Genomic DNA, 24,819 nt, shown 5'->3' with positions numbered 1-24,819 from the left:
ATACTAAGGACGCCTATGTGGAGGGGGAGGAAGCTTGTTGTTCCTGGCTTGTCGACTTTTCCGGGTTATTTCGTTTCTTCTGCAACTGGCGCGCTGTCTCACGATGCATTTCCTCCAAACGCTCCAATGCCTGGGTTTTTAACGGCATTAAATGCGGCTTACAGAATATTAGCTCTGTCTTGTGCTCAAAAAATAGTTTTCCCGTTGTGGGTTCAATCAAATCAATTTTCTCATTCACTTTTTTTAACAACTCTCGCTCCACTGTCGACATTGCATCTGCCACCAGCCACTCGGAAAATTTTGCATATGGTTCCACCTCGAGTTCTTCGCTTTTTGTTCTTATCCAATTTCAATCGATTCGGCGAGCTTCGTTTGGTGGTGTAGAAGGAGGAGGGTGCAGGGAACAAACAGTAGAAAGCAAGCCGCCCACACCAAGCGGAAAGTCAAGCAACTATGCGTCACCCGTTACTCGGGTCGACTAGCGATAACGTTTGCTATCACCATAAATTTTTTCAACAAGAGGTTTTTCCAATTATTTACAATTTTTTTCAAATATTTTTATCAGTGTGACCAGAGCACGACATTAAATAATCGCCAAAATGATTGGATAACTGTTCAACACTGAAAACATTGTGTTTGTGTTTACGTTCTACTTGGGCTTCAACTTAATAACTTTCTATTTCTGTAGTTTACAAAATCTATAGCAGAGGCAAATTGATAACAATTAACAATGGATGTGGATAAAACCCGAAGCTGCGGTGACGGCATGGAACAGCCAGAGCATACGACTTTAAAACAAATAGAGCAAGTCGAACAGGAACAAGAACAGGGTCAGGGTCAGAACACAAAGCGGCCACAATTGCCACGTAAAGATAGCACTATTGTCCAAGAGACAGTCATAACGAATAGGAAGACATCATGCTCATCCCTGCCCTTGCCTGGCCTGCATACTTTGTACAGACGTCCGGAAATTGTAGGACGCAGCCTGGCTCCAGTCTTGCCCAAGGGAGAGCTGATACAACTTAAGCCCAGATTAGTCCCGTCACAACATCAGGAGACCCTACAGGAGCACAAAAAAACGAAACCGCCAAAATTTGTGCCCTACGAACCATACCCGGGAGCTGTTAACCCCATGGATCCATTAGCAGAAGATAAAACCATGGCAATTGGACACCATAAAGTGCGAATAAACAAAAACAATTTGGATATAGCTGTGCTGGCGGATCAGGTCTCAACGCTACGCACTCAGGAACTGGACCCGGACTCAACGATTACTAGCCAGGAGACAAATAATAAGGAACTGAAACAGCTGCGTCTGGAATTGGAAAATGTACGCAAGGAACGAGATCATTTTCAAGCCCAATACAAGTTTCAAACACAAGTCAATAGTGAGTTAAAGAGCCTACTGGTCGCATCAGTTGGTGAGGATTTGCAGACACGCGTCAATGTCCTAACCGAGGATAAATTGCAACTGGCCCGAGCTCTGCTCGATACGGCTAACAATCTGACCACCCACACAGAGCAAATAGAATTCCTTGCCGGGCAATGTGAGGTGTGGCGCTCGAAATTCTTGGCCAGCAGTGTTATGGTCGAAGAGCTGGCCCGCTGGAAGGCCGATCTTACGCAAAAGAACCAAATGCTTAACGAGTCCACCAAACAATTGATGCATGCTACCCATCAAATTCGTGAAATTCAACTTGATATGCTAAAGCAGTTGAAATTTTTGGCCAAAATACGTTATCTCAATTTGCCAGCTACCGATGTGATTAGTTTAAGTGCAGAGAATCTAAATATATTGCAACGCATGGTGCTCCACACGGGTGTGGCGGGTATTCCCGAGGAAACGCTAAAATTGTCCAGCGCCAGTACGAGTCCTTTATGCGAGGCGGAGAAATACGCTGTGCAGGTGAGGAAGGGAAAGACATTAGCAAACATGTATCGTAAACATCTCTTTTATCTTTTAGGCCTTGGAATTCATCAGTCAACCATTAATGGCCACCGATGAAGCCATTCGAGCTCTATTTGGTCAAGCCCAGCGACCTCACTATCATCATCAGCCAATTGAAACTGAGCGACAACTAACCGATGAATCGCCATCGAACTAAGTTTAAGGATAATCCAAGCCAGCAATATTAGTTATTTAAGGACACATTGTATAGGACAACTTTTCATACATATATCTCTGTGAATTACATTTATAAATGCAGTATATATTTTACTTGGATTTTCTTTCAGTGCTATAAAGATCAAGACGCCGTTGACCATAGACTGGTATCTGTTGGCGCACTTGTTCCACCAAATCAAAATCTATGTCAGCGGCCAAAGTGTCTTCCGCGTCGCTTGCACTTTTTAAGACTTTGGCCCAGGGATCAACAATCATTGAATGGCCATAAGCAACATATTCGGCACTGGGATCTCTTGCCGGTGAAGTGGTGACCACATATAATTGATTGTCATTGGCACGAGAGCGTTGCAGGAGCTCCCAGTGCAGAGGTCCTGTAGTCATATTGAACGCAGCAGGGTATATAATCATTTCACAACCCTCGTTCCGATAGAGACGAGCCATTTCTTCAAAGCGTATGTCATAGCAAATTCCAATGCCAATCTTGTGTCCATCCACATTGATGATAGTAAAGTCATTGCCAGCCGAAAGTGTTTCTGATTCCTTGAAACGGATTCCGCCCTTCACATCAATATCAAATAAATGCATTTTTCGATGTTTTGCCAGCAAATCGCCAGTGGGTGACCAGACAGTGCAGGTATTATAGATGGCACCGTTCTCACCCAGTTCGGGTATTGTGCCGCCTACAATATAGATTTGATGTTTCTTGGCCAAACTGGACAATTGTTGTGATGTATAGCCATTTGGGATACTCTCCGAGTACTCGCGAAAGTATTTAGTCCCATAGGGGCAATTGAAGCACTCCGGTAAAGTCACTAGACGAGGTTTATGTTCGGCCACAGCAGCCTCAAGTTTTCCCACAGCATTTTGGACATTTGCAATTTTATCCTTTGATCCCTTCAATTGCAACAAAACCAGACGCATGACTAAAATAAAAACCGAAAAATGTATTACGGAACAATATCAAGTTTACCATAAAACCTACTATTTGATCTGCTCATTTTGTATTGTAATATAAATCCTTATCTTCAGCTGTTTCAAGTTTTTGTTTGTGGTTTGATAACAATTCGCAACATGGCCAACAGAACAAAAGGTAGCGCAAACTTTACTCCCCATCTGCGTCATTGAATTGATAGGTACATAAAAGCGAGACGTTACTTCTATAATACTGAAGCATATTTACATTCTCAAAAAGAACATCTAATTAGTTAGTTAATTTGTTATCCATTTTTTACTTGGGAAACCTTTCAACAGGTGTTTTGTAATTGTAAATAAATATCGGGGCGTCCCTCTTAAATATGGATCGGCTCTCTTAAATATGCTGATTTTTCCAACAGTCTGGTAAACTTTTGAAGTGCAGCCAACTTCACCCCGCTCTAGAGCAGCGTTGCCACCTTTCTTTTCAATTTTCTCTCCCAAAAGGTGCGCACGTGTTCGTTTAATAAAATTTACCATTTATGCCAAAAATAACTGCAATTTGCGCTTAAATTATTCATTAAATCGTTATACAATGCCGGAGTTATTGACTGAATTCAATTTTTCGACTTTTGCAGCAGCAACACAGGAAAATGGTGCAACGTTTGACGCTGAGAAGACGTTTGTCGTACAACACACGCTCCAATAGGAGACGCATGTAAATTATTCGCACCGGTCCACTATTTGGCAGTTTTTTACAACCTAAGCTTTATATTCGCAGTGTACGCACTCCTGGTGGTCGTCTGGTCTACCAGTATGTGAAGAAAAACAAAACTGTGCCCCGTTGCGGACAGTGCAAGGAGAAGCTAAAGGGCATCACCCCCACTCGCCCCAGCGAGCGTCCCCGTTTGTCCAAGCGCCACAAGACCGTGTCTCGAACATATGGTGGTGTTTTGTGTCATGGTTGCCTTCGGGAGCGCATCGTTCGCGCCTTCCTCATTGAGGAGCAAAAGATCGTCAAGGCTCTGAAGAGCCAACGTGAGGCCCTGGTAAAGCCGGTGAAGGCCCCCAAGCCCAAGGTTGAGCCAAAGAAAAAGCCAGTTTCCAAAACCACAAAGCCCGGCGCTGGTGGTAAGGGAGCAGGCAAATCGGCTGGCGGTAAGGGACCAGGCGCAGGTGGCAAGAAACCCGGGCAGAAGCCTACAGGTGGAGCTGGCAAGCCCAGGAAGTAAACGCATTGCGAATATGAGTTCAAGTTCTAACAAATGATGCAAAAGAATTCAAATAAAACTGTTTTTCCCAAAGGGACTTCGGCTGAATTTATTTTAAATGTGATTTGTTATTATTTGATTATAGACCATTTAAGGTGGCAACACTATCAGCTGTTTGAGGAATTCTCCAGTTCCTTAATTGAAACTAGTCATTGGAAAACTTTTACCAGTACTTTAAATTTAAATCACATTTTCCGATTTGAAAAACGACAAAGTAGAAATAAAAAAACGGTGTAAAGCATATTTCATTATTTAACTGCAAAACTTAACAATTTAAATGTTGGTAGCCAGCATTTCAGTTAATGATCTGGTTCCGTTTTTTGGAACTAGTCAATTATTGTGTTCAGGTCCACTGGGCTGTTTTTGTTTATTATTTATTTTATTGTTTGTTTTACTAATAAAAATGTCTAACCATTGCCGCACCTGCAGCGAAATGATCCATAATAAAACCGGAAAAAATCTATTTCAAGAGCCCCACAGCATAAAGCTGCACAGAATTCAAGCTCTAACGGGACTTTGGGTAACTTCAAATGGAGCGACATTTGTCTTAGGAAGCCTGTGACCCATTTCGATTCGTTTTATTTTTATAGATTAGCGAGCATCCTGAGTTTCCAAATTTCATTTGCGGGCCGTGTGAAGTGGCACTGGGAAAAGCCATAGATTTTCGGGAGCTCATCATTATGACGCAAAAGAAGCTACTTACACAAAGGAAAGAAGTGGACGTCTTTGATGAGAAAGTACCAGTTGAGGCAGAGCTGGATCCGGAAGACTTTGTCATACATGAGGAAGAGTGCTCGATTAATGAAGATAAACAAGCTGACGGGGAAGTAACCAGCACTTTATCTCTATCCACAAACGGCTCTTTAAAATTTGACAATAGCCAGAGCAAGAAAATGCCTCGAATCCAATGGAGTAAGCTTACCGAGAATGATGAGGTGGCATTGAAGCGAGAACGTCGCAAACGTGATTGTATTTGTGATATGTGTGGTCGACATTTTTCCTGTCAAAGTAATTTTAGAGTTCATCTTCTTCGACATACTGGGATTAAGAACTATCAATGCTCTCAATGCTCCCAGACATTTTATACTGCCCATTTGTTACGACGTCACGAAAGGACACATGTGTCTGTGCGACCATATCAATGTCATTACTGTAACCTCTCGTTCACCAATACCGGTGGACGTATTCAGCATGAGCGGACGTGAGTAATCTAAAATATTCAACTATAAACACACAACTAATTGCTTGTTTTTAGTCATCATACTTTTATTAAGCCCTTCAAGTGCAAAGAGTGCGATCAATCCTTTGTAACCGGTAGCAAACTAAGCAGACACATGCTCAGTCATACGAGAATTCGATCGTTTCAGTTAGTAACATTTGTTTAGTTTGTTTTTCCATGACTAAACTCCACTTTTCTCTTGCAGCTGTGACTCTTGCAAAGTGTCATTTTTGCGACGCTCACATTTAAGTGCTCACTTCCGCTCAAAAAGTCATGCCCAAAGTATAGATAAGCAGGCGATGTTTAATCTGAATGTCGATACTGAGCTGGCTACATCACAGTCATTCTAGACATTTATGCCTTTCCGGGACAGAACTTATTCTAAGCTACTACAAAATGGCAATTAATATTTTGGATTTGCCAGATGAGTGTCTGATGATGGTGTTTCGGCATCTTGATATGCGCGGTCAATGCAATTTTGCGTATACTTGTTGCCGCTTTCAATGCATTTATCAAATGATCCATAAGAATCATTATCGTCATTTTGTTTGGTATGAGCGTACGAGTCGTTGGTCAGAACTGGAGATCCAGGCATTCTTTAAATTAAATGGTTATAAAATGCAAATGTTATCCCTAACACATGTTCGAGAGCATGATTTGGAAAAGCTACCAAGAGAAGGAACCGAGGAGGAGAGAGAACACCAAGATCAAGAAGAAGGAACGCAGACAAACTTGGTGACAAATCCAAGCAAGGCCATCTATGTAGCTCACATTTGTGTGTATCTTAAGAATCTGCGTTCGCTTATCTTAACAATTGATCATAATTCGAGGGAAATTATTATTGAGATTTGTCGTCATATGCGTCAATTGCAGGATTTAACCATTTCGATAGTGAAGCATCCAAACTATGAGCTTTTTGCCCTCCTGCCTTATCTTAAGAATCTTGATATTGAATATTTTGATATAGATTCTAATGACAAGATTTTTGAGACTCTATCCAAGTTGCGACCGTATACAATGCAAACTCTTCGCATTGGTTCTGAATTGAATACGAAACATATGCGATATATTTCCCAATTGAGTAACCTAAACATGCTAAACATCTACAATCCTTGTTGTGTTGCCCTCGAATATTTGTTTAATATGAAGAATTTAAGCATTTTAAGTCTAACTGAGGCCAGTCAATTGGAGAACATAGATTTCATGCGTCTGCTTTGTGGCCTTAAGACTCTGAGTACCCTGTATGTCAGCTTCTGTCGAAGTCTATCGAATGAGTTCGTCTTCTTTGCCATTAAATATCTTGAACAAGAGACGTGCTGCCGGCGTCGTTTACCATTCTGCTTGGAATACCATTGTTGTGATATAGTCAGTGACATAAACCAATATTCATTGGTTAAATCTGCTCTGTCCTTAATTCATATCAATTTGGTAAGTTCTAGTAGCAAACAATACATGTTGAAACAATATTGATTTAAATGATAATGATTTTTCTTCCCTTAGAAAAAGAACCCTGACTAGAGTTTAACTTAATTAATTTTCCAGTTATATATTTTTAATAAAGACTTCTTTTGCTGTTTAAATTCATAATGTAAATAAATTCAAAATTTTCAAAGTAACAAAGCCAAAGATAAAATTTCCCCTTTTAACATTCAATTTTTATTTGTTTGCCCAATGTCCTTTTGTTTTAAGGTAATTCTACGCAGCGCTGCCAGACTAGGAAGAAAACTTTTAAAAGGACATCGCACCACATCTCTCCACAATTTCCTTTGTTTTGAATTGTTCAAATTTTTGATTTTCTGTTTTGTATACATATATTGAGTTTAGCCCAAGCAACAGTTGGAAAGGACATTCCAAGTAGAAAACGAGTGTGTGTCAAATCGAAGCTTTTCGCCTTGAGAGCTTTTCACTAATGTGAGTGCCCTGAGAGTGTATTGGGGTTAGAGGAGGATTAAGCTTCCATGTTTCATTTGATGTATGTAGTTTAGTTTTCCTACCGATTGCGAATACGCAATGGAGTCCAGTCCATTTGATCGAACTAAGTTTATTGCTTTATTTATAAAAAAATTATAATCCCAGCTAATGTCCCACAACGACTCAACTCAAAAAGGCCATAAAATAAATCCACGGAAAAAAAGTGATAAATACAATTTTAATTAATTTTAATAATTTGTTCAAAGAAATTGTGCAGCTGTTAGTGTAATTGATAGTAAAAAGAAATTGATTACATTTGATTAAATAAAAGAAAGTTAATCAGAAAGAAAGAGGGAGAGCCAGCAAGTGAAAGTAAACGCCAAAACTTGGTCAACAATATATTTATTGTCCTGTGAAAAATCGATTTTATTTATCCTGTGCCGTGCTGTCATATCCTGAGCTTTCGCTGGTCATTGTCGTTTTCGCTTTCAGTGTAACGGTAAAAATAAACCCCAAAACCAAAATGAATATTTCACCGATATAGTTAATTCTTCTACATAAAAGGAAAGGACAGCAAAAATCCAAGATCTTACGCATGAACAAAGATGATTGTTACCTCTGCTTCTGGCGTGGATAGCACTCCTACATTGGGTATGTATATATATGTATATTATATGTATGTGTGTATATAGTAGTTGCTTTCACTTTCAATTTATTGTTTACTGCGTTTTTAGTTGGGGTAGGCGATGTAGGAAGACGAGGAGGAGTTGTAGTGTGGGAGTGAGAATGGGTTGGATTTGGGAATGGGTAAATGGGTTTTTCCCTATAATTTTCCCAATTATATTAGATATTTGTCCTTACGTTTAGGTACTGTTGAGGTCACCACTCTATTGGGTGCATTCTTTGGTGTACTTGTCCTGCTTCTGCTACTGTTCCTGTATATAAGTCGCAAATGTTGTTTCCATCATCGACATGGCATTAATTGTTGTGATGAACGTCATCTGGCTGCCAAATGTGTTCAAAAGATCAGTAAGTAGTCATGTTCATCACCCAAGTTTCAATTCTAACGTATATATATATATTTTCTTCTGATGCAGCAAGAAAGCGTCGCTATGAAAACACCAGTTCCGATTCGGAGGAGGATATATTGCGACGTTTGCGATGGCATCAGCAGAGTCAACAAAATGACAAATTGGCCGGTTACGGCATGAACAGCAATCAAATCAATCCGTTGACAGCTCACAGTTTCAATTATCATCAACCTGATGCTGACCTGCAAAGAGTCACGGTGACGCGTGACCCTTTGGCCATTGCCGAAAGGGGCAAGGTCGGCATACCGTCATCGCATAGTGAGTGCAGCTCAAATGACTCGATGGAGGCATCTGTCGACAGTCATACGGGCATTTTAACAGGGGAAAGGGAAACCAAAGGTAAATTCAATTTGCTCAACAAGCATACAAAACTATACATATACCTATCTATGTTTGGTTACAGGTTTTCCCATCACAGCGTTAAGGCAACCATCTTATGGGGATCATCGTTCTAAAATTCTTCATACGCAACGTTATCAACAGCATAAGGTTGAGGTCTTGGCGCCAAAACAGGATAAAATACAGGACAACAGGGATCGTGATAGTGTAGTAGTTGTGCCAATAACCAATACTCTCAGTAATAACAACAACAACAACAATAACACCTCTACTATAAACAACAACAACACTAATGACGATGTAACATCTTAAAGATCCTCTTTATTATTCTTTCGTTTACATATTTCTTTTTTTTTTCTTAGGAACCCCTCTTTGACACTAGCGATCTACGCTCCATTAAGTCAGATGATATGCTGGTTAATGATGCCAAGGTTACACCACCCAGGGGACCCATCGAATTGGAAATGTCCCTTTTGTATGATGCTCCCATGCGAAAGATGACAATTCATGTGATGCAGGCACGCTGCTTACCCCCATTGGCCACTGGCCAGCAGACGCACACCCAAGTGCGTATGCTGATGCTGCCCAACAAAAAGCAGAAGCATAAAACCAAAATACGCAGCGGTGAGAATCCTCAATACATGGAAAGCTTTCTTCTGCATCGCGTCAATCCGGAGGATGTCAACAACATGGGACTGCGTGTGCGTCTCTATGGTTGTGAACGTCTGCGGAAGGAACGTCTGATAGGCGAGGCATATGTGAGTTTTGCCACAGTTGATCTGGAACTGGAGACCAATCTGTGGCTGCCCCTCGAGCCGCGCAATACTTCATCGGTTTTGGGATCAACCAGCGATTTACTAAGTTTGGCCAGATCAGACAGTGCTGGCTCCACATCCTCCATGCAGCATGGCGGTGTGTCCGAGCTGCTGCTGGGACTGAGCTACAACGGAGTCACAGGTCGTCTGAGCGTCGAGATCATCAAGGGCAGTCAATTTCGAAGTCTGTCGCTGAACAAGGCGCCCGATACATATGTGAAACTGTGTATGGTCAGCAGCATTGGCCAGGAGATATCGCGGGCAAAGACATCGATCCGCCGTGGCCAACCCAATCCGCTTTTCAAGGAGACATTCGCCTTTCAGGTGGCCTTGTTCCAGCTCAACGATGTTACTCTAATGATCTCTGTGTATGCCAAAAGGCATATGAAGAAGAACGAAATGGTTGGTTGGTTTAGTTTGGGCCTCAATTCATCGGGTCCGGAGGAAGTGGCTCATTGGGCGGATGTTTGTGAGATGCCTAAAGGTGAGATGCTTGCGCGATGGCATGTCCTGGTGGATTCTTGATTCGAGCAGTTAGGACAGTCTTCTGGACGCAGCAGTAAGGCCCTCAAGAAATTGGGTTTCGCTGCTTCAGCGTTCAAGGACAGGTCCAAAGAGAAGGTTGCCAAAGAGAAGCATTGCTCGGATGACGAAGCCGATGAGTTTCCACCTGACAATGCGGTGGCAGTCGACATTGAGCCGGGCTTGGAGTTAGACTTTGTCTAAAACTAATAGCCAGCATTTGATGGCTATCTTTGGCCAGTGGTAATTTTGTGATTTGTTTTTTTCTATGGAGGTGCCCCTCTGACTCTCGGGCTATAAATATAAACAAAAAAAAAAGTATTGTAATTTTTCAAAACAATCCGTGTCTCACTGCGAGTCCGGACCCTAACCCCCCCTCCCTTAAGAAAGGTATGCGGGGGGGGCCTTGGGAAAACTAAATTTGTAATTGGAAAACAATTTGGCACACATTTTTTTCTATAAAATGTGGAAAACAAAAAAAAAAAAAAAAAAACGTAACAGAAAAGAACTACTGAAAAATTATTGTAATACTAATTATTATCTTAGAATATCGAAATTTTATACGCAATGGATACAAAGTAACATACTAAAACATAAAATACTTATTACTCGAAATTTAAACTTTATAATTGTTTGTGATAATGCATAACTATATATAAATATATATTGGTAGAATCGGTGGATCAGGATCAACCAGCAGCAGTTGAGAGAATATCGCAATGTGTCTCGATGTCGGAATTTTTTGTAAAAAAATTAAATTTCTGCATCTTATCTATATACATAAATATATAAATTTAACCAAAATGGTTCCAAAACAACAACAACTTCAAAAAAACCAAAAGAAAATCTGTCTTCTAAGACAAATTAGCACTTTTTTTATTACAAATTAATTCTTAAATCCAATCCCAAGTGAATAGCAACAATTGTAGCAAATAACTATAAATACTTACATAAATTACATACATACATTAAACGAACGATTGATACACTTGATTAAGTATTTTTGATCAAGAGCCATACGCATTGTTCCAGTTTTTAATATGCAGATAAACGGTAAAGATATATATATGTATATATATATATATATAACCAGTACCTTAGAATTCAAAACGCACAAAGATCTATTGTACAAGTGACAGACAGACAGACAGACGGAAGAGTTGATATTGATAAAGAATCTGTAGAGAGAACACACAAGAATCTCTCGAAAGAAATAAATATTGGATTTGGGTTTGTTAATGTTAAGGAATAATACGAACATATAGATATATCTATATATATCAGAATTAGAGCCAGCAAAGGGATTTAGGTATGAGGTGAAATGGTCAAAGAGAATATCTGGCATTGAATCTAAATAAGTTCAACTTATATACAGAAAAGCTTTAATAAATGTCGGTATTAGTTTTATTTTTTTAATTGTACATTCCAAAAGAAAATTCAATTTTATTATCAAAGAAAAACCCAAAAATAAAAAATGAAAACTATTCAACTATTTGCAATGCTCATGCAAGGACAAAAGACCCTTAAAATTAATTTATATATATATGTAACGCGTAGTATTTGTATCTTTTAACAATCTATATGTTTTTTAATATAAAAATATTTTATATATATTCACAATTCAAATTGAATGTGTCTGTTTATTGTTAACGAAAAACAAGAGCAAGAAAAAGAAGAAAAGAATGAAAATTGATAGAAGAGAATTTGAGAAAATGGAAAACAAACTGACGGAATACATTTTCATAATGCATATTTGTCAAGTCGATTTTGTAAGACATACCATATTTAGGTATGGAAACTAATTACACACAATTATAATTATTATCATTATTATTCAAAAGCTTTTAAATGTGCGTAAGTGTCTGTGTCTGTGTGTGTGCGTGCGTGTGTGAAGCAAAAAACAAAAAAAGGGAAATATGTATTAATACAATTCAAAGAAACAAACAAAACATTTTACGACACAACACACAGCGAGACGAAGAAAGACTTGCAAATAAAATGCAATGTTTATTTGACATGTTCTTGTAGAAAAGTAAAACTCCCTCCATTGGATATTTGAGAATTGTGTGCAGTGATTGATTTTTTCCTGGAATACAACTTACAAAACATATTTCTACTTTTCAATTTAAAAACAATTAAATTGTCATTGTTGATTATCAGAATAATAATTTTAATATTACATAATTGCGACTTAAAAGAATAAAACGATAATATTAAAAACTAACAATTTACAATAAGATCTCTAACAACTTTTGTTATTTACACTATTAGTATTTGTTGTTATTGGGGGTTTTTAAACTATTTCTTGCGCTTTCTTCTCATCTTTTTATAGTTAACCCCATTGTCTTCATCGTCACTATCTTGATATTCCTGAGTTTCTTTGGAGTTATTGTTATTGCTGGTAATAGCCTGGGCATTCCATTCTTTACGCAACTCACTCAGCATGCCGGGCGTTAGAAGCCCTTGGGCTAGAAGTCTTTCGGTAAGGCGTCCACGTGAGCCACTTGGCAGACGTGGCTCCTTTACGTGAGTTACGCGGCGCATGCCATAGTTTGGCATTGTGTCACCATCCTGATCGGCCTCTGTGTTCTTAAGTAGGCGTGTTATTTGAAAAACACCTTGCTGGATGATCTCATCCAGTTCCTTTTGTGCCTCTCTCACGCTGGCTGCCTCTGGGAACAAATCCATGAAGCGATAGCTTAACCATAGGTACAAATCCATTACATCGAATATTGCCTCCAAATGAACCAAATCCAATATGGTTTTTGGCAATTTAAAAGGCCAACCGCAATTCCTTTTGATAAAGTCAAATGTTATTGGCTCATTTCTACTATATTGGCGGGCAATCTTAAGGAACATGGAGCAAACGAAAGGCATCTTTCGATTAATAGGAGCACAGCAGAAGACATAACGAGCCCGAAGTGGCAAAGGCACATGTTGTATCATCTCGGCCAGGAATTTAAAATCATCAATGTTGCACATAAAGTATAAAGAGTCGTCCACTGTGCAAAGGTTGACGAAAATGTCCATTAGATTGCTTAGCGACGAGTTGGGCAGGTGATAGGCATATAATTCAATTTGATCGGCAGTTGGATGTAATCCAGCTTGTTTCAAGGGTTCTGGTGTTTGGCCCAAGATGCGCTGCAGTGTCGACAAGTCATCCGCCTTGAAGGCAGTGACATAGCCATGCTCCCACTGTGTGCGAAAACGACCAGCACGTCCGGCTATTTGAAGTGCTGCCGACACCGAAATAGTATCAATTTCCCGCTCGCCACGCTCGTTTAGTGTCGGCTTGACCAGGGAATAGAAGATAATTCGGCGTATGCTCCTGCAAAGATTAATAATTTCCATCAAATTCGATTTCACATTGGAGGTTTATCAGGAGTCCACTTACAGATTCAAGCCCATACCGATAGCATCGGTGGCTACCATTACTTTGCAGCTATTTTCCGGATCATTGAATTTAGCTGCTTGTGCTAGTTTGGTTCCAGGTGGTAGTCCACCATAGATGACAGCCACCTCTTTGCCGCTGCAATACAATTTAAAATTTATTGAAAAAGAGAAGTGATGGTTGATTGCTGGCTTGACTTACCGTGCCTCGATCTCTCGCGATACAGTATAAATATCGTGTTTGCTAAAGCAGACAATGCAATCTCCAGGCCTTACATTATCTAGGGATCCCAATGCAGTATTTTCAACAGTGAGCTCTGTAAGACGATCATAGCGACGTACTTCAACTGTTTCGCCAGTAGTTTCGCAGATCTTCTCCAGCAATTCCAAGGAGCCAGCCTCTCCGCATACATGCACCTCATCGGCAATTAGCCCTAGAAATGCCCGTGTCCAGGCCCAACCACGTTGTGGATCACGTATCTGTTGTATTTCATCGATGACGGCCACCTCGTCTAGGAACAATAAGGTTGTAGGTCATTAAAGACATCAAAAAGGTGGAAAATGCACTTACAGGGTGTGTTTACAGAGGTCATTTCGACAGTACAGGCTACATGACTGGCTGGTGAGTTCTCACTGATGCCGAATTTACGCTCTTCACCCGTTACCAGATCACATGGTGTACCACGCTCATTTGCCTTGTTGTAAACTTCCGTCGCCAGCAGCTTGAGGGGTCCACAATAGACGCCACTTTTGGCACTTAAATACCGCTCCATCGCATGATACGTCTTACCAGAGTTTGTGGGTCCAGCGTGAAAGACAATTTTGCGGGTAATGGCGCGAGCATTGGTATACCAATTGGCAGGCTGCCGGAGATCCGAAATCTTTTTTAGATCATCCATGCAGTCGAGGTGGGGAAAGACGGTTTTGGCATGCCGCAGGAAGTATGGGAATATATCATCAATGTGACCGGCTCCTTGCGTAATGTCGCTAAAGATTATGTGGAGATCCACAGGTAGATTCTCAGCTTCAATGCAATAACGACGAAATGACCCAAACGCCTGTTGCTGCAAATAAGCTGCAAAGGGAAGAGGGAATATTTGAGGTGAAATTGGCAACCAGAAGTCTATATATAACTCACAGTCCAATCCATTCTCGCTGCACAATGATTTTATCTCACGCCGCTGGGTGAATTTATTCAGAAGCTTTAGGATTTCGGATTTCTCCAGCTTGCCCACCAGTTCGGAGCCCACATCTTCGGAATCGGCGGTGTTAACGTCCACCTGGACGGGCTTAAACAGTGTGGAAACATTGACAGCATTTGACTCGTGCTTCTTTCGAGACAGCTGGAATGCCGACCGGTGCAATTCACGCACGTCCGTAGTTGTGCCCAATCTCAGCCGCAGACGATGCCAGTGCCATTGCTGCACAGCATAGATCAGGCTGATGGAACGCCGAGTGTTTTGCATTGCATTTTAATTGAACAAATTGAAATTAAAAGAAAAACGTGTGTCCTCCGACTCTCTGATATAACAACCCACATTAGAGCTGGCACTATCGAGTAATCGACTAATGTAAGTCGATAACTTTAATTCGATAATCAATAATTATCGACAATTTGCAAACGAAAACAAAAATGACTCACATCTCAACTACGGATTCGGATCGTTAAACAATATACAAAAATACAAGTTTGTGAACAATTAATTTAAGAGAATTACCCCCACAACATTCACAACAATGGGCTTGTTCGGTAAAACTCCCAGCAAAGATCCGAAAGAACAGGTAAAGTAACGGTAACATCGCAGATGTTTTTGCCAGCGCCACAAAATATTATTATTGTTGTGCTGTTTGTTCTAAATGATGTCACCTCATTTCAACCCGAAAATTAATACGCTTTTGTTTCTCTCTCTCGTCGTCGACGTTGTCATCTTTGTTGTGTAGGTGCAAGAGTGGACGCACAAGATTCGAAAGGAGGGTAACCAGCTTGATAGACAAATACGCAGCATACAACGGGAGGAGGAGAAAGTGAAGAGATCGCTTAAGCAGGCGGCTCAGAAAAGTGATCGTGACACCTGCGTCATTCTAGCCAAGGAGATAGTTAATGCCCGCAAGGCCGTCAATCGGATTTACACGACGAAGGCGCACCTCAATTCCGTACAAATGCAAATGAAGAATCAGTTGTGTAAGTGAGAATCCAAAGCAGAGCTAATTCCTATTGTCACACAATATTACTCGTTTAGCTACCTTGCGTGTGGCTGGATCACTGCAAAAGTCCACAGAGGTAATGCAGGCCATGCAGAATCTTATCAGATATCCAGAATTGGCGGGGATAATGCGTGACATGTCCAAGGAAATGATGAAAGCGGGTATAATCGAGGAGATGCTGGACGAGACAATGGATTCGATCGAGGAGACCGAAGAATTGGAAGAGGAGGCTGCCAAGGAGGTGGACAAAGTGTTATGGGAAATAACGGACGGCAAGTTGGGAGAGGCTCCATTGCCACCAGAGGCTACACCAACAACTGCATCCACATCCACTCCAGCGCGCGTTCCAGTCGCCGAGGCAGTTGCTGACGACGATGATGAGGATGAGGGTGAGGACCTCAAGGAGATGCAAAGTCGACTGGCCTCGTTACGCTCATAAGTATCATGGGATCAAATGGGTGACCCAGTTGTGAAAAGTAAATTTAGGCATGTGATTGTATTTGTAGCACCTAGACCACCCACACCTTTTTCATCTGTTGAAAATTTTCAAAATTCTAAAGCCACCCACACTCTCTTTGCGCCCAACAGTTACAAAAAACCAAAATGATCCTCAAAAATCGAATCGGTTCACTTTTCCGCTATTTTTTTTTTTTTTTTTTAGTGTATAAAGTGTTCCAGTTCAAATCGTTTTGAGCTGTGCAGTTGTCTTAACATTAATTTTACAAAAAGTTACACTTTATTTATTGTATAGTTTACTTTGTATATTAAAGTTCGATTTGAGTTACAAAAAAAGCATAAGGAATAGATCTGGGATTTATGGTCTGACGTTGCGTTCTATAAAATCAAGATATGCAGCAACTCTTGTATAAACTCCAGGAAAATCTTTAAGGCCACATTGAGTTGGGCCATAGGAAACAATTCCAGTCAAATAATAATTGGCATAACCGTCATAGTTTTCTTCCAGCACCAAGGGGCCACCCGAATCACCGCGACAGGAATCAATACCTTCCACACCGCCGGCACAGATTTGAGAGCTAGTCACTATGCGACGCTGACTATTGTAGACACGATTACATTCGGCCAATGTCACGGCCTCGATTTCGGCTTTTAATTTAAACTGTGCTGTGGCATTCGTCTCGGTCCGACCCCAACCGGCCACCACCATTTTGCGTCCCAAGAAGATCTCATCACGTTGCTTTGCTTGGATGGGCAGACAGACGGGTGATATGAAATCAGAATAGGTTACAGGATCTCTCAGACGCAGCAAGGCAATGTCATTCAATTGATCCCGTGAACTTGCTGAATAATCTGGATGGACTATTTTCTCAATGACAGGATTATCCACATACGGATCATTACAATCGTCTCGGCCATTTTTCTCTTTAGTGCAATCGGGATTTGTGCTTGTGTCCCATTCACCAAGACGAACTCCAGTTAGTCGCCAATCTCTGGGTATGGCATTCACACAATGGGCAGCAGTGATTACATATCGATTATTGATTAAGGAACCACCACAATTATGACCAATTACATTGCCAGCTGATAGAAGGGAATAACTCGATTACAATACATATACATATATATATATGTATGTATGTGTTTGGGGAAACTCCCAATGGAATTTACTTACGCTTTGTGTACTCGATCAAAGCCAGCCAGGGGAATTCTCTTTTGCGTGTTGTTACGCCACCAACAATACGATCTCCAAAGTTATCACCACAATTTGGGGCCTGTGGCAATAGTTTGGAATTAAATGGTTTTGGTCTGGGTGTGGTGGGTGAGGGTGAGGGTGCAGGTGGTTGACCCTGGTTGCCCCACACAGGCCTAGACTGAGGCAACCTCCGACTATTGGCACAGCAAATCTGTAGAATTGTTTTGTTTTTGGATATATTATATGTATAAAGGAATATCTTATATTTGTACATACCAGAACTTGACCATTTCTATAGCCACATTGACTATTTTGAAGTAGGACACGATTGCTGGTCGAGATTGGCTGCATTTGTACAAGTTCAAAGAGGTAATCGCATTCCTTTAGATAAATGCATGAACCACTCTGCTCCCCGGGGGTGGTACAATAACCAAAGACCTCTGTAGAGATAGAAGCAAAGATTAAGTTTAGACCATCATCAGATCAGAGTACAGTGACCTTTGCTGTTTAAACCCCCTCCACTTCTCTTCACTCATCCATTAAACAAACAAAACACATACTTAGATAGCACAGCGTTTGGGTCAAGTTCAGTGCTGATAACCCAATTGTTTTGCCTCCTACCTACCTTGGGCATTATACATCCATATGTTTTGCACCACTATCAAAATGAAACCAAATTGAAGCTTTAGCTCCATTGTATATACATATATATGTATATGCTTATACGTGTATATACAATATAATTTATTTGTTTGAATTAATTAAGCGCTTGGTCGTGCGCCTGCGTTCGCAAGTCAGAATACAACTGATTGGGAGAGTCGAATATACAACTTGAAAAATAATCGATCGAACTGGACGCTGGCCTGGGCTTATCAGCCCAGAAGCTGCTCTTTTAATCTCGTGTGCTGTAGGAGAGAGAGAGAGAGAGAGATGAGTGCAGTTGGTATGGGCCAGACGATGCTAACTAGAAGTTCTTCTTGCCGGTTTCCTACATCTACATGTACATCATTCGCATCATTGGCATCGTCAGCATCATCAACGCAATTTCCGCTTGAATGGACCGATGATTTCATTTCTCTTCTACACTTGAGGCTGACAGGTCTTGGCCCGTTTTAATAGCCATCCACTTGAACAGTGCCTGCTGCTGTTGCTGTTGCTGCTGCAACAGACAAGTCGATTGAGTTCAATTTTTTTTCTCTTCCCCCACGTTCGCTCTTTTCGTACACACATACATATATACAAACATATGTACCTACTTATTTTCAATTTATTTGATGTACTTGCAGATGCTGTACATATGTACATACAGACATATAAATATGTATGTTGTATGTACTTATGTATGTATGTTAATTAAATACATATATATCAGTCTATTTATTATGCACATGTACAAGTGGTTGAATTTATTTAGGATGGCCTGCTGAATGATGACCAGGTTAGAAGTGGGAGTCAGTGCTTGAGTAGTGCTCCAGAACCACCCCATAACCCACCCTACCCACGCCCAACCACCAACTTCAGTGGGTATAGAACAAACTTTATTTGTATGTATGCATATTAGTCCTCCTACTCCTCCACCACACAATATACATACATACATATGTATGTATGTATGTGTAGTCGAGTGCCGGAAATAAAATGTTTAATTAAACAACTAGAAACTATGTGTAGTTGATGTAATTTTTATTTAATCCGGATTTCTATGATACTTACCTCCTCTAGTTAATATTACACGTGCTTACCTAAGTCATTCTGATTTATTTAAAAAAGTTAAAACAAAACACCTTAATATTATGACTCTTTGTCGTCTAAAATATAAGAGTCTCTGTTATGTATCAGAGAAAACTTGTTTTTTTTAAGAATTCTCGTAAGAGAACTTGAATCGAACATCTCTTTGTATCTCAGGCTAAAGTGCTTATTTTATCATATTCTTTCATTTGTTGTCAAACAAAGTTTGTTGCTAAGTTTAATTAACAAAATTATTTACATCATTTATACAATTATCCAATTATCCTTATAAATAAATAAGGTAACTCACAAACGTCACTTAATCCTTATAAATAAATAAGGTAACTCACAAACGTCACTTAAGTCAATCGGTTCGTTGTTTATGTAATTTAGTTCAGATCTCCTTAAGATCTTCTTTTGGTCTTTATAAAGAAATTGTTCTCTGTGATTTAAATAGAGATTAGTTTGTAAGACTTTTTATGTACTAATTTAAAGAAATTTATAATAATATAATATTTATAGATTTAATGAATCAAATTGAACTTTTATCTTATACACAGGAAGAACCCCTAACCAATATGCTGCTGAAATCTTTAGAATCCTAACGCTTAATACTTATTTAAAAAACTATACTTCACTTAACTAAAAAGCATAAAAATTAGTAATAAACGTGAATGTTATTTATTTCAGGGGCTAATTAATAGAGTATTCGATTTGATGGCCCTTAAATTTGCAAATTTAACCTGTATTTAACTTATATACTTTTAGTTATATGCGAAAAGTTACTCAACTTTAAATGATACCGATTCATTTTTAATGCTTCTGTTTAAAATCTAAACTGCCTGGGATTCGAATTATTAATATAATTCAAGTTACTTATAATCACTTTTATGTTCATTCGTATTGATTGATTTGGGAATATCCCCAATAACTGTTGTCACTCATTCATTTGGGGCTTTCATTTATGGCCATGTAAACATAATGCCAATTCACAATTATATGTACACGATTATTTGGGAATTTCCCCACAACTGGCCCATGGAATACCCAAAATAAATAAAAATTCAACTTAAATGCCACGATTGTTGCTTGACCAGTCCAAGTCAATGAGAATGGAACGAAGGAGGGGGATTCTGTGAGGTGGTGACTTGTGTGCGGTTGTGTGCGGGTGTAAATGAATGCGTAAAGTAAGATGAATGATTTCAATTTGTTACAAGTGCTTTTAACTTTAGATTCAGCAGACGAGAGAATAAGAGAATGGATAAGGATAAGGATGCTTCGAGGGATGCTTCTTGCTGTGGGTTAACTGTGTCTGTGGCTGTGTGTGTGTGTGTGTATGTCTGTTTATTTAGTGGCAGTTAGTTTGCTGATTTAATGCCTTTGGCCACTTCAGGAAAGAGTGAACGTCGTCAATTTTACCATTTCATTTGACAATGCATTTCATTAGGGTTTACCTTTAGCTTATACTCGTATTGCTCCGGTCAACATATATTACATTAAAGTGGAATCTTATGTGTGAAGGCAAAGAATTGCTGCGCATAACACGTATACGCAACGGTATCCCCCATTTCTCAGTTACGATGTGGGCATTTGTTTTGGGTTAATAAACACGACTCTTTACACTTGGTTGATTGCAAAGTGCTTTTTGGTGATAATCGAGAATGAGTGTAGCAATGCAAAAAGTAAATCCAACTTGAAGGTGAAGAGTTTTTGGGGTGGCCACGCGTTTGTATAATTAAAAGCATTCATTGCATTATTTATAAGCCAATGAGCTAAAGGGGTGCCTTACCTTTATGAGATGTATCTGTGTGAGTGTGTGTTAAGGTCATGCCGATTAAGTTCCCGTTGGACCCTTGATTGTGGTCGATATACAACTTCGAGGGAATGCTTCCTCTCTCTCTCTCTCTCACTGTTTTACTCTAATCTAAGTGACAGGCGAAAATGAACGCATTAAAATGTCAACGATGTCAATTTAGGAATCAATTGTTCCGAAACACACAGCGATGAACTTTTTTAATTAAACGAAATATGCCAGATACGACTAAGTAGTAAGTACTTTTCGTATTGATTTGCCGGAGCGTGCGTGCCCCGTGACAAGTAAGTTTTTGTGCCATCCCGCATCCCATGGAGTTGATGTGGTTGGAGGGGATGGGGTACCTTTTAACTTTATTGATATGACGACTGCGTCTCTCTTTTGCAATGCCAACACAACAACAACAACAATGTCAAGAGAAAAATACACGACCATAGCATAAGGATCGCATCCCATCCCATCCCACATCCCATTTCATCTCATGACGTTTTGCTATCGCCATCACCATTGCCCCGTAAAGTCCTTAAATTCCAAACACTTTGGAATTTTATCTCTAAACAATGCGGGCTGGCAAAATGACAGGCAGCATGAAATGTCAAGGAAGAGTTTTACCAAATTCCAATAAAATCATCACAGCAAAGCCATTGTCTGGTTACGCCTCAGATGTGTATATGTGTGTGAGTGTCTGTTTGGGTGTAACCAGGATTACATCTAGGTGGAATAAAAGAATTTGTTTGCCATCCTCAAAATATGTAATTTTCAATTTTTCATGTCTTTCTGATATGTGTCTGTGTATGTTTTGTCATAAAAATAAAATAAAAAGATGTAACAAAATGAAATTGGTTTAGGCATTCTATAAACATAATTTTTATGAAAGACAAAATATTGAATATTTGTCATACTTACTTACTTACTTTCTCCCTTGTTTGTGTCATAAATATGAATCAATAAATAATGCGCTTTGTTGTCTTTCATAATGCTTTTAAAAACTCTTTATTGGAAATTAACTCGTTTTTGTCTATATTAAAATACAATCCAACAGTAAATACAATACAACATATTACAATGCAATACAATAATACAATCCACAATCCATCATCGATTCGTATTCGACTATGAGTAGTTTTGCGATACTTTTTAGCAGTATTCGAATTCGATAGAACAAGTTTTCATACATAATAAGCTACTATCATCGTTATCGTCCTCATTATCATCATCATGATCAGCATCATTATCATCATCGTCGTCGTCAAATGCACGAATATATATATATATATGTATGTATATATATAAGTTTACTTGTAATATAACTCGCTAGGTTAATGGTAACCATTACTTCTCTTTAATTTGTTTATATTATGTCTTTGGATCTTTTTTTTTTTAATTATTAAGGTTTCGTTTCTTTTTTGATATTACTTTTTTTTCTAGAATTCATTACGGAAATAGTCTTGGGTTGCATTTGATTTCGACATTAGTTGTATGTATGTATGTATGTATATAAGTATATCTGATGTATCAGATAAATACACCTACAATATGAAAAACAAAATGCATTTACTATGCACTTTATAAAAGTAAATAACACTTTTGTTTTCGTTTAAATTTTTCCAAGCTATTGTTTCATTTTTATTTTTATTTTATTTAATTGTATATTGTATAACTAGATTTTATTCGGCTTATGATTTCGTTATTTTTTTGGTTTTTTAAATTTAGATTTCGCTCAACTATCATTAGATTGATGTATGTATGTATGTATGTATATTTTTCATTTTGGATGTATGTATGTATATATATTTTTGAATCGCAAATTTATGATTGATTAAAGTATAGAAACTTTTAATATATATATAATTTTTTTTTAATATTTTTTCTTTTTTTTTTCATTTTTGGTTGAATTTTGTTTGTATATATATTTGTTTTCTTTATTTTAACCTTTTACTTGATCATATCAATATATGTATATATGCAAGTATAGTTCATAAAACTTTTAACAATAATTTCAGTCGGTCATTTTGGTATGTAAATTATATATACTTAGACTATAAGTTTTTTTTTTACTTTTTTCTTTCGTTCTTTTTTATTTCTTACGTTTTCACTTTTCAATTTGATGTATTTTTATTTTTTTGGGGTTTTTCCTTTTAGTTTCTTTTTTCTTAGGGCTTTTTTTCTTCTCATTTTTGTTTACATTTTTATTATAAAATCATTAAATATTTAAAATTAAGACACGAAATCGTTTTTAGGTGTAGAGATACATATATGATTGTTTTACTTTTTGGAATGATTGAAGTGAATAATGCTTAAATATATATGTTTGTATGTATATATATGTATATTATATATATAATTTTCAAAATCATTAAACTAATATACAGATTGAAAGGGGAGTGTGAGGAGGCTGAAGATATGTAAATGCGAAATGGTTTTATTTTTGCTTATCTTTTTTCTTTTTTGGGTTACCGACATACACAATTTGGCGGATGTTCTGAAACCTCACTTTCATCTATAAATATTAAAAACGTTAATAGTCATTTAAAGAATCTTACATATCCGCCCGAGACGAATCGGACTTGGAAATGGGAAAAATCCATTTGTGTATATATATTTCTTGAAAAGGATATGTATACTCGGCTAGCTGAAGGAGATAAACATAGCGATTGAAAGATTGAATATCCTTTTTTTTTTTTTTAGGATATTTGAAAGTACAAAAGACTAAAGAACATTTGAGCAGTTTGCTAATAATTCAATATGCAGAACTTTTCTAAACTCAGTAATATGTGTGTGTGTGTGTGTTTATTAAGGATCTTAAATCTACTATATATTAGACTTCATTTAGAGTCCTTTTCTTTTTTGGAATTTCAGGTACTTTTGGAAAATCTTATGAATTATTTTTATTTTGGCAAATAACGAAAACATTTTAAATAATCCTCATTCTACTAGTCCTAAAAACTCCTTTTCCACTACAAATGAATGCATGTAAATGAATCCTATTGCCTGTTGGATGCTTTGGTGGTTGGGTGGATGAGTGAGGCTTTTGTGGCACGAATGAAAGACTTTTTGGTATGCTGGCAAATTGCTATTTATGCTAATCTAATTGCTTTAAACTAATCTCGTTGTCATATTGATCATAAATTTCACACATTTTCTTTTTTTCTTGTGATGCATAGATGCTATCATTAAATCGTTGTACCTATTAGAGATAAGTAACGTACATATGTATGTATATAAAAGTAATCGTAAACCGTATTCATAATTCGTAAGTCGTAAATGTAATTGTAATCGCAAGCGTGTTACATGTTTTAATCATGTTTGTATGTATGTATGTATATATCGGTATGTAACTGTCTTGAGTACAAAAACAAACTAAGTACACATAATTTCATAATGTGCTCAACTAAATTTGTCTATTATCTTTCATATATTAACTATAAAAGGAAAATATGTACCTATAAATTGTTACATATGCTTACGTACATACATATGTATGTGTCTATGTTTTTCTTTGGGGAGGTTCATGTTCTAAAAAGTATATATAATAAGCTAAATACTCAAGTACAATACATATTTAATGTCCCATTTGAACTAGATTAGAGGACATCTAATAAAAATTGTCATGGATCTTTAACTTGGGTTGCTAATGTTGCATAATGCAATGTATTTATGTTTTGTTTTTTTCTTTCAAAGGGCACGTTGTAGGATTTCACTTTATCATATCATCATATACATATGTATGTATGTATCAATTACATTTTGTTGTGAGGGCAATATTTAATATTTTGTTGGTTTTAAACGCATGTAAACCTAGTTCAGACAAAAGTTTTATAGTCACC

At 38.2% G+C, this 24,819-nt stretch overlaps 9 protein-coding genes across 9 annotated transcripts; 5 read left to right on the top strand and 4 right to left on the bottom strand.

The window, feature by feature from the left end:
- Positions 1-13: 13 nt before the first annotated feature.
- BBIP1 (BBSome interacting protein 1) lies at positions 14-581 on the bottom strand. The gene has a single exon (XM_068298031.1). It carries the CDS (start codon positions 269-271, stop codon positions 14-16), a length of 258 nt encoding a protein of 85 aa, XP_068154132.1. The 5' UTR covers positions 272-581.
- Positions 582-614: 33 nt separating this feature from the next.
- Positions 615-2,211, top strand: LOC137583133 (golgin-45). Its single transcript, XM_068298029.1, has 2 exons — positions 615-1,906; positions 1,965-2,211. The coding sequence occupies exons 1-2, from the start codon at positions 731-733 to the stop codon at positions 2,103-2,105; spliced, it is 1,317 nt and encodes a 438-aa protein (XP_068154130.1). The 5' UTR covers positions 615-730; the 3' UTR covers positions 2,106-2,211.
- On the bottom strand, positions 2,133-3,341 carry LOC137583134 (omega-amidase NIT2). The gene is made up of 2 exons (XM_068298030.1): positions 3,108-3,341; positions 2,133-3,048 (listed from the first exon to the last, which is right to left on the bottom strand). The coding sequence occupies exons 1-2, from the start codon at positions 3,121-3,123 to the stop codon at positions 2,216-2,218; spliced, it is 849 nt and encodes a 282-aa protein (XP_068154131.1). The 5' UTR covers positions 3,124-3,341; the 3' UTR covers positions 2,133-2,215.
- A 334-nt stretch (positions 3,342-3,675) lies between these two features.
- Positions 3,676-4,367, top strand: RpL34b (Ribosomal protein L34b). The gene is made up of 2 exons (XM_068297942.1): positions 3,676-3,755; positions 3,819-4,367. Exons 1-2 carry the CDS (start codon positions 3,691-3,693, stop codon positions 4,267-4,269), a joined length of 516 nt encoding a protein of 171 aa, XP_068154043.1. The 5' UTR covers positions 3,676-3,690; the 3' UTR covers positions 4,270-4,367.
- Positions 4,368-4,504: 137 nt separating this feature from the next.
- On the top strand, positions 4,505-7,107 carry LOC137583052 (transcription factor Ouib-like). The gene is made up of 5 exons (XM_068297939.1): positions 4,505-4,828; positions 4,899-5,509; positions 5,564-5,674; positions 5,733-6,955; positions 7,028-7,107. The coding sequence occupies exons 1-4, from the start codon at positions 4,586-4,588 to the stop codon at positions 5,875-5,877; spliced, it is 1,110 nt and encodes a 369-aa protein (XP_068154040.1). The 5' UTR covers positions 4,505-4,585; the 3' UTR covers positions 5,878-6,955; positions 7,028-7,107.
- Positions 7,108-7,232: 125 nt separating this feature from the next.
- Positions 7,233-11,505, top strand: Syt14 (Synaptotagmin 14). The gene is given in 6 exon segments (XM_068297937.1): positions 7,233-7,937; positions 8,003-8,089; positions 8,306-8,467; positions 8,536-8,868; positions 8,933-9,168; positions 9,231-11,505. Coding segments are annotated over 5 exon segments (1,956 nt in total). The 5' UTR covers positions 7,233-7,937; positions 8,003-8,043; the 3' UTR covers positions 10,410-11,505.
- Positions 11,506-12,345: 840 nt separating this feature from the next.
- Positions 12,346-15,148, bottom strand: Suv3 (Suv3 helicase). Its single transcript, XM_068297936.1, has 5 exons — positions 14,734-15,148; positions 14,167-14,670; positions 13,798-14,107; positions 13,600-13,734; positions 12,346-13,533 (listed from the first exon to the last, which is right to left on the bottom strand). Exons 1-5 carry the CDS (start codon positions 15,059-15,061, stop codon positions 12,504-12,506), a joined length of 2,307 nt encoding a protein of 768 aa, XP_068154037.1. The 5' UTR covers positions 15,062-15,148; the 3' UTR covers positions 12,346-12,503.
- Positions 15,149-15,210: 62 nt separating this feature from the next.
- Vps24 (vacuolar protein sorting 24) lies at positions 15,211-16,592 on the top strand. Its single transcript, XM_068297940.1, has 3 exons — positions 15,211-15,377; positions 15,537-15,777; positions 15,836-16,592. Exons 1-3 carry the CDS (start codon positions 15,333-15,335, stop codon positions 16,237-16,239), a joined length of 690 nt encoding a protein of 229 aa, XP_068154041.1. The 5' UTR covers positions 15,211-15,332; the 3' UTR covers positions 16,240-16,592.
- MP1 (Melanization Protease 1) lies at positions 16,518-18,265 on the bottom strand. The gene is made up of 4 exons (XM_068297938.1): positions 18,077-18,265; positions 17,728-17,891; positions 17,431-17,662; positions 16,518-17,339 (listed from the first exon to the last, which is right to left on the bottom strand). Exons 1-4 carry the CDS (start codon positions 18,144-18,146, stop codon positions 16,615-16,617), a joined length of 1,191 nt encoding a protein of 396 aa, XP_068154039.1. The 5' UTR covers positions 18,147-18,265; the 3' UTR covers positions 16,518-16,614.
- Positions 18,266-24,819: the final 6,554 nt, after the last annotated feature.

The sequence above is a fragment of the Drosophila tropicalis genome, unplaced genomic scaffold (genome assembly GCF_018151085.1).
Source record: "Drosophila tropicalis isolate 14030-0801.00 unplaced genomic scaffold, ASM1815108v1 contig_859, whole genome shotgun sequence".
NCBI lineage: Eukaryota > Metazoa > Arthropoda > Insecta > Diptera > Drosophilidae > Drosophila > Drosophila tropicalis.
The sequence above is the reverse complement of the archived record's forward strand: the minus strand, read 5'-3'. Positions and strand labels throughout refer to the sequence as shown.

Bases quoted from the DNA above. Each gene is read 5' to 3' on its own strand.
- Suv3 (XM_068297936.1), bottom strand. From the start codon at position 15,061: ATGCAAAACACTCGGCGTTCCATCAGCCTGATCTATGCTGTGCAGCAA. The intron at 14,671-14,733 runs GTGAGTTATATA...TTCCCTTTGCAG, and splicing joins CAGCGAGAATGGATTGGACT to CTTATTTGCAGCAACAGGCG. The intron at 14,108-14,166 runs GTAAGTGCATTT...TATTGTTCCTAG, and splicing joins GACCTCTGTAAACACACCCT to ACGAGGTGGCCGTCATCGAT.
- LOC137583052 (XM_068297939.1), top strand. From the start codon at position 4,586: ATGTTGGTAGCCAGCATTTCAGTTAATGATCTGGTTCCGTTTTTTGGA. The intron at 4,829-4,898 runs GTAACTTCAAAT...TTATTTTTATAG, and splicing joins AAGCTCTAACGGGACTTTGG to ATTAGCGAGCATCCTGAGTT. The intron at 5,675-5,732 runs GTTAGTAACATT...TTTCTCTTGCAG, and splicing joins ACGAGAATTCGATCGTTTCA to CTGTGACTCTTGCAAAGTGT.
- MP1 (XM_068297938.1), bottom strand. From the start codon at position 18,146: ATGGAGCTAAAGCTTCAATTTGGTTTCATTTTGATAGTGGTGCAAAAC. The intron at 17,663-17,727 runs GTATGTACAAAT...ACAATTCTACAG, and splicing joins ATAGAAATGGTCAAGTTCTG to ATTTGCTGTGCCAATAGTCG. The intron at 17,340-17,430 runs GTAAGTAAATTC...CCCTTCTATCAG, and splicing joins TTTGATCGAGTACACAAAGC to CTGGCAATGTAATTGGTCAT.
- BBIP1 (XM_068298031.1), bottom strand. From the start codon at position 271: ATGTCGACAGTGGAGCGAGAGTTGTTAAAAAAAGTGAATGAGAAAATT.
- Vps24 (XM_068297940.1), top strand. From the start codon at position 15,333: ATGGGCTTGTTCGGTAAAACTCCCAGCAAAGATCCGAAAGAACAG. The intron at 15,378-15,536 runs GTAAAGTAACGG...TTTGTTGTGTAG, and splicing joins GCAAAGATCCGAAAGAACAG to GTGCAAGAGTGGACGCACAA. The intron at 15,778-15,835 runs GTAAGTGAGAAT...TTACTCGTTTAG, and splicing joins GCAAATGAAGAATCAGTTGT to CTACCTTGCGTGTGGCTGGA.
- RpL34b (XM_068297942.1), top strand. From the start codon at position 3,691: ATGGTGCAACGTTTGACGCTGAGAAGACGTTTGTCGTACAACACACGC. The intron at 3,756-3,818 runs GTAAATTATTCG...TTATATTCGCAG, and splicing joins CGCTCCAATAGGAGACGCAT to TGTACGCACTCCTGGTGGTC.
- LOC137583133 (XM_068298029.1), top strand. From the start codon at position 731: ATGGATGTGGATAAAACCCGAAGCTGCGGTGACGGCATGGAACAGCCA. The intron at 1,907-1,964 runs GTGAGGAAGGGA...TTTATCTTTTAG, and splicing joins CGGAGAAATACGCTGTGCAG to GCCTTGGAATTCATCAGTCA.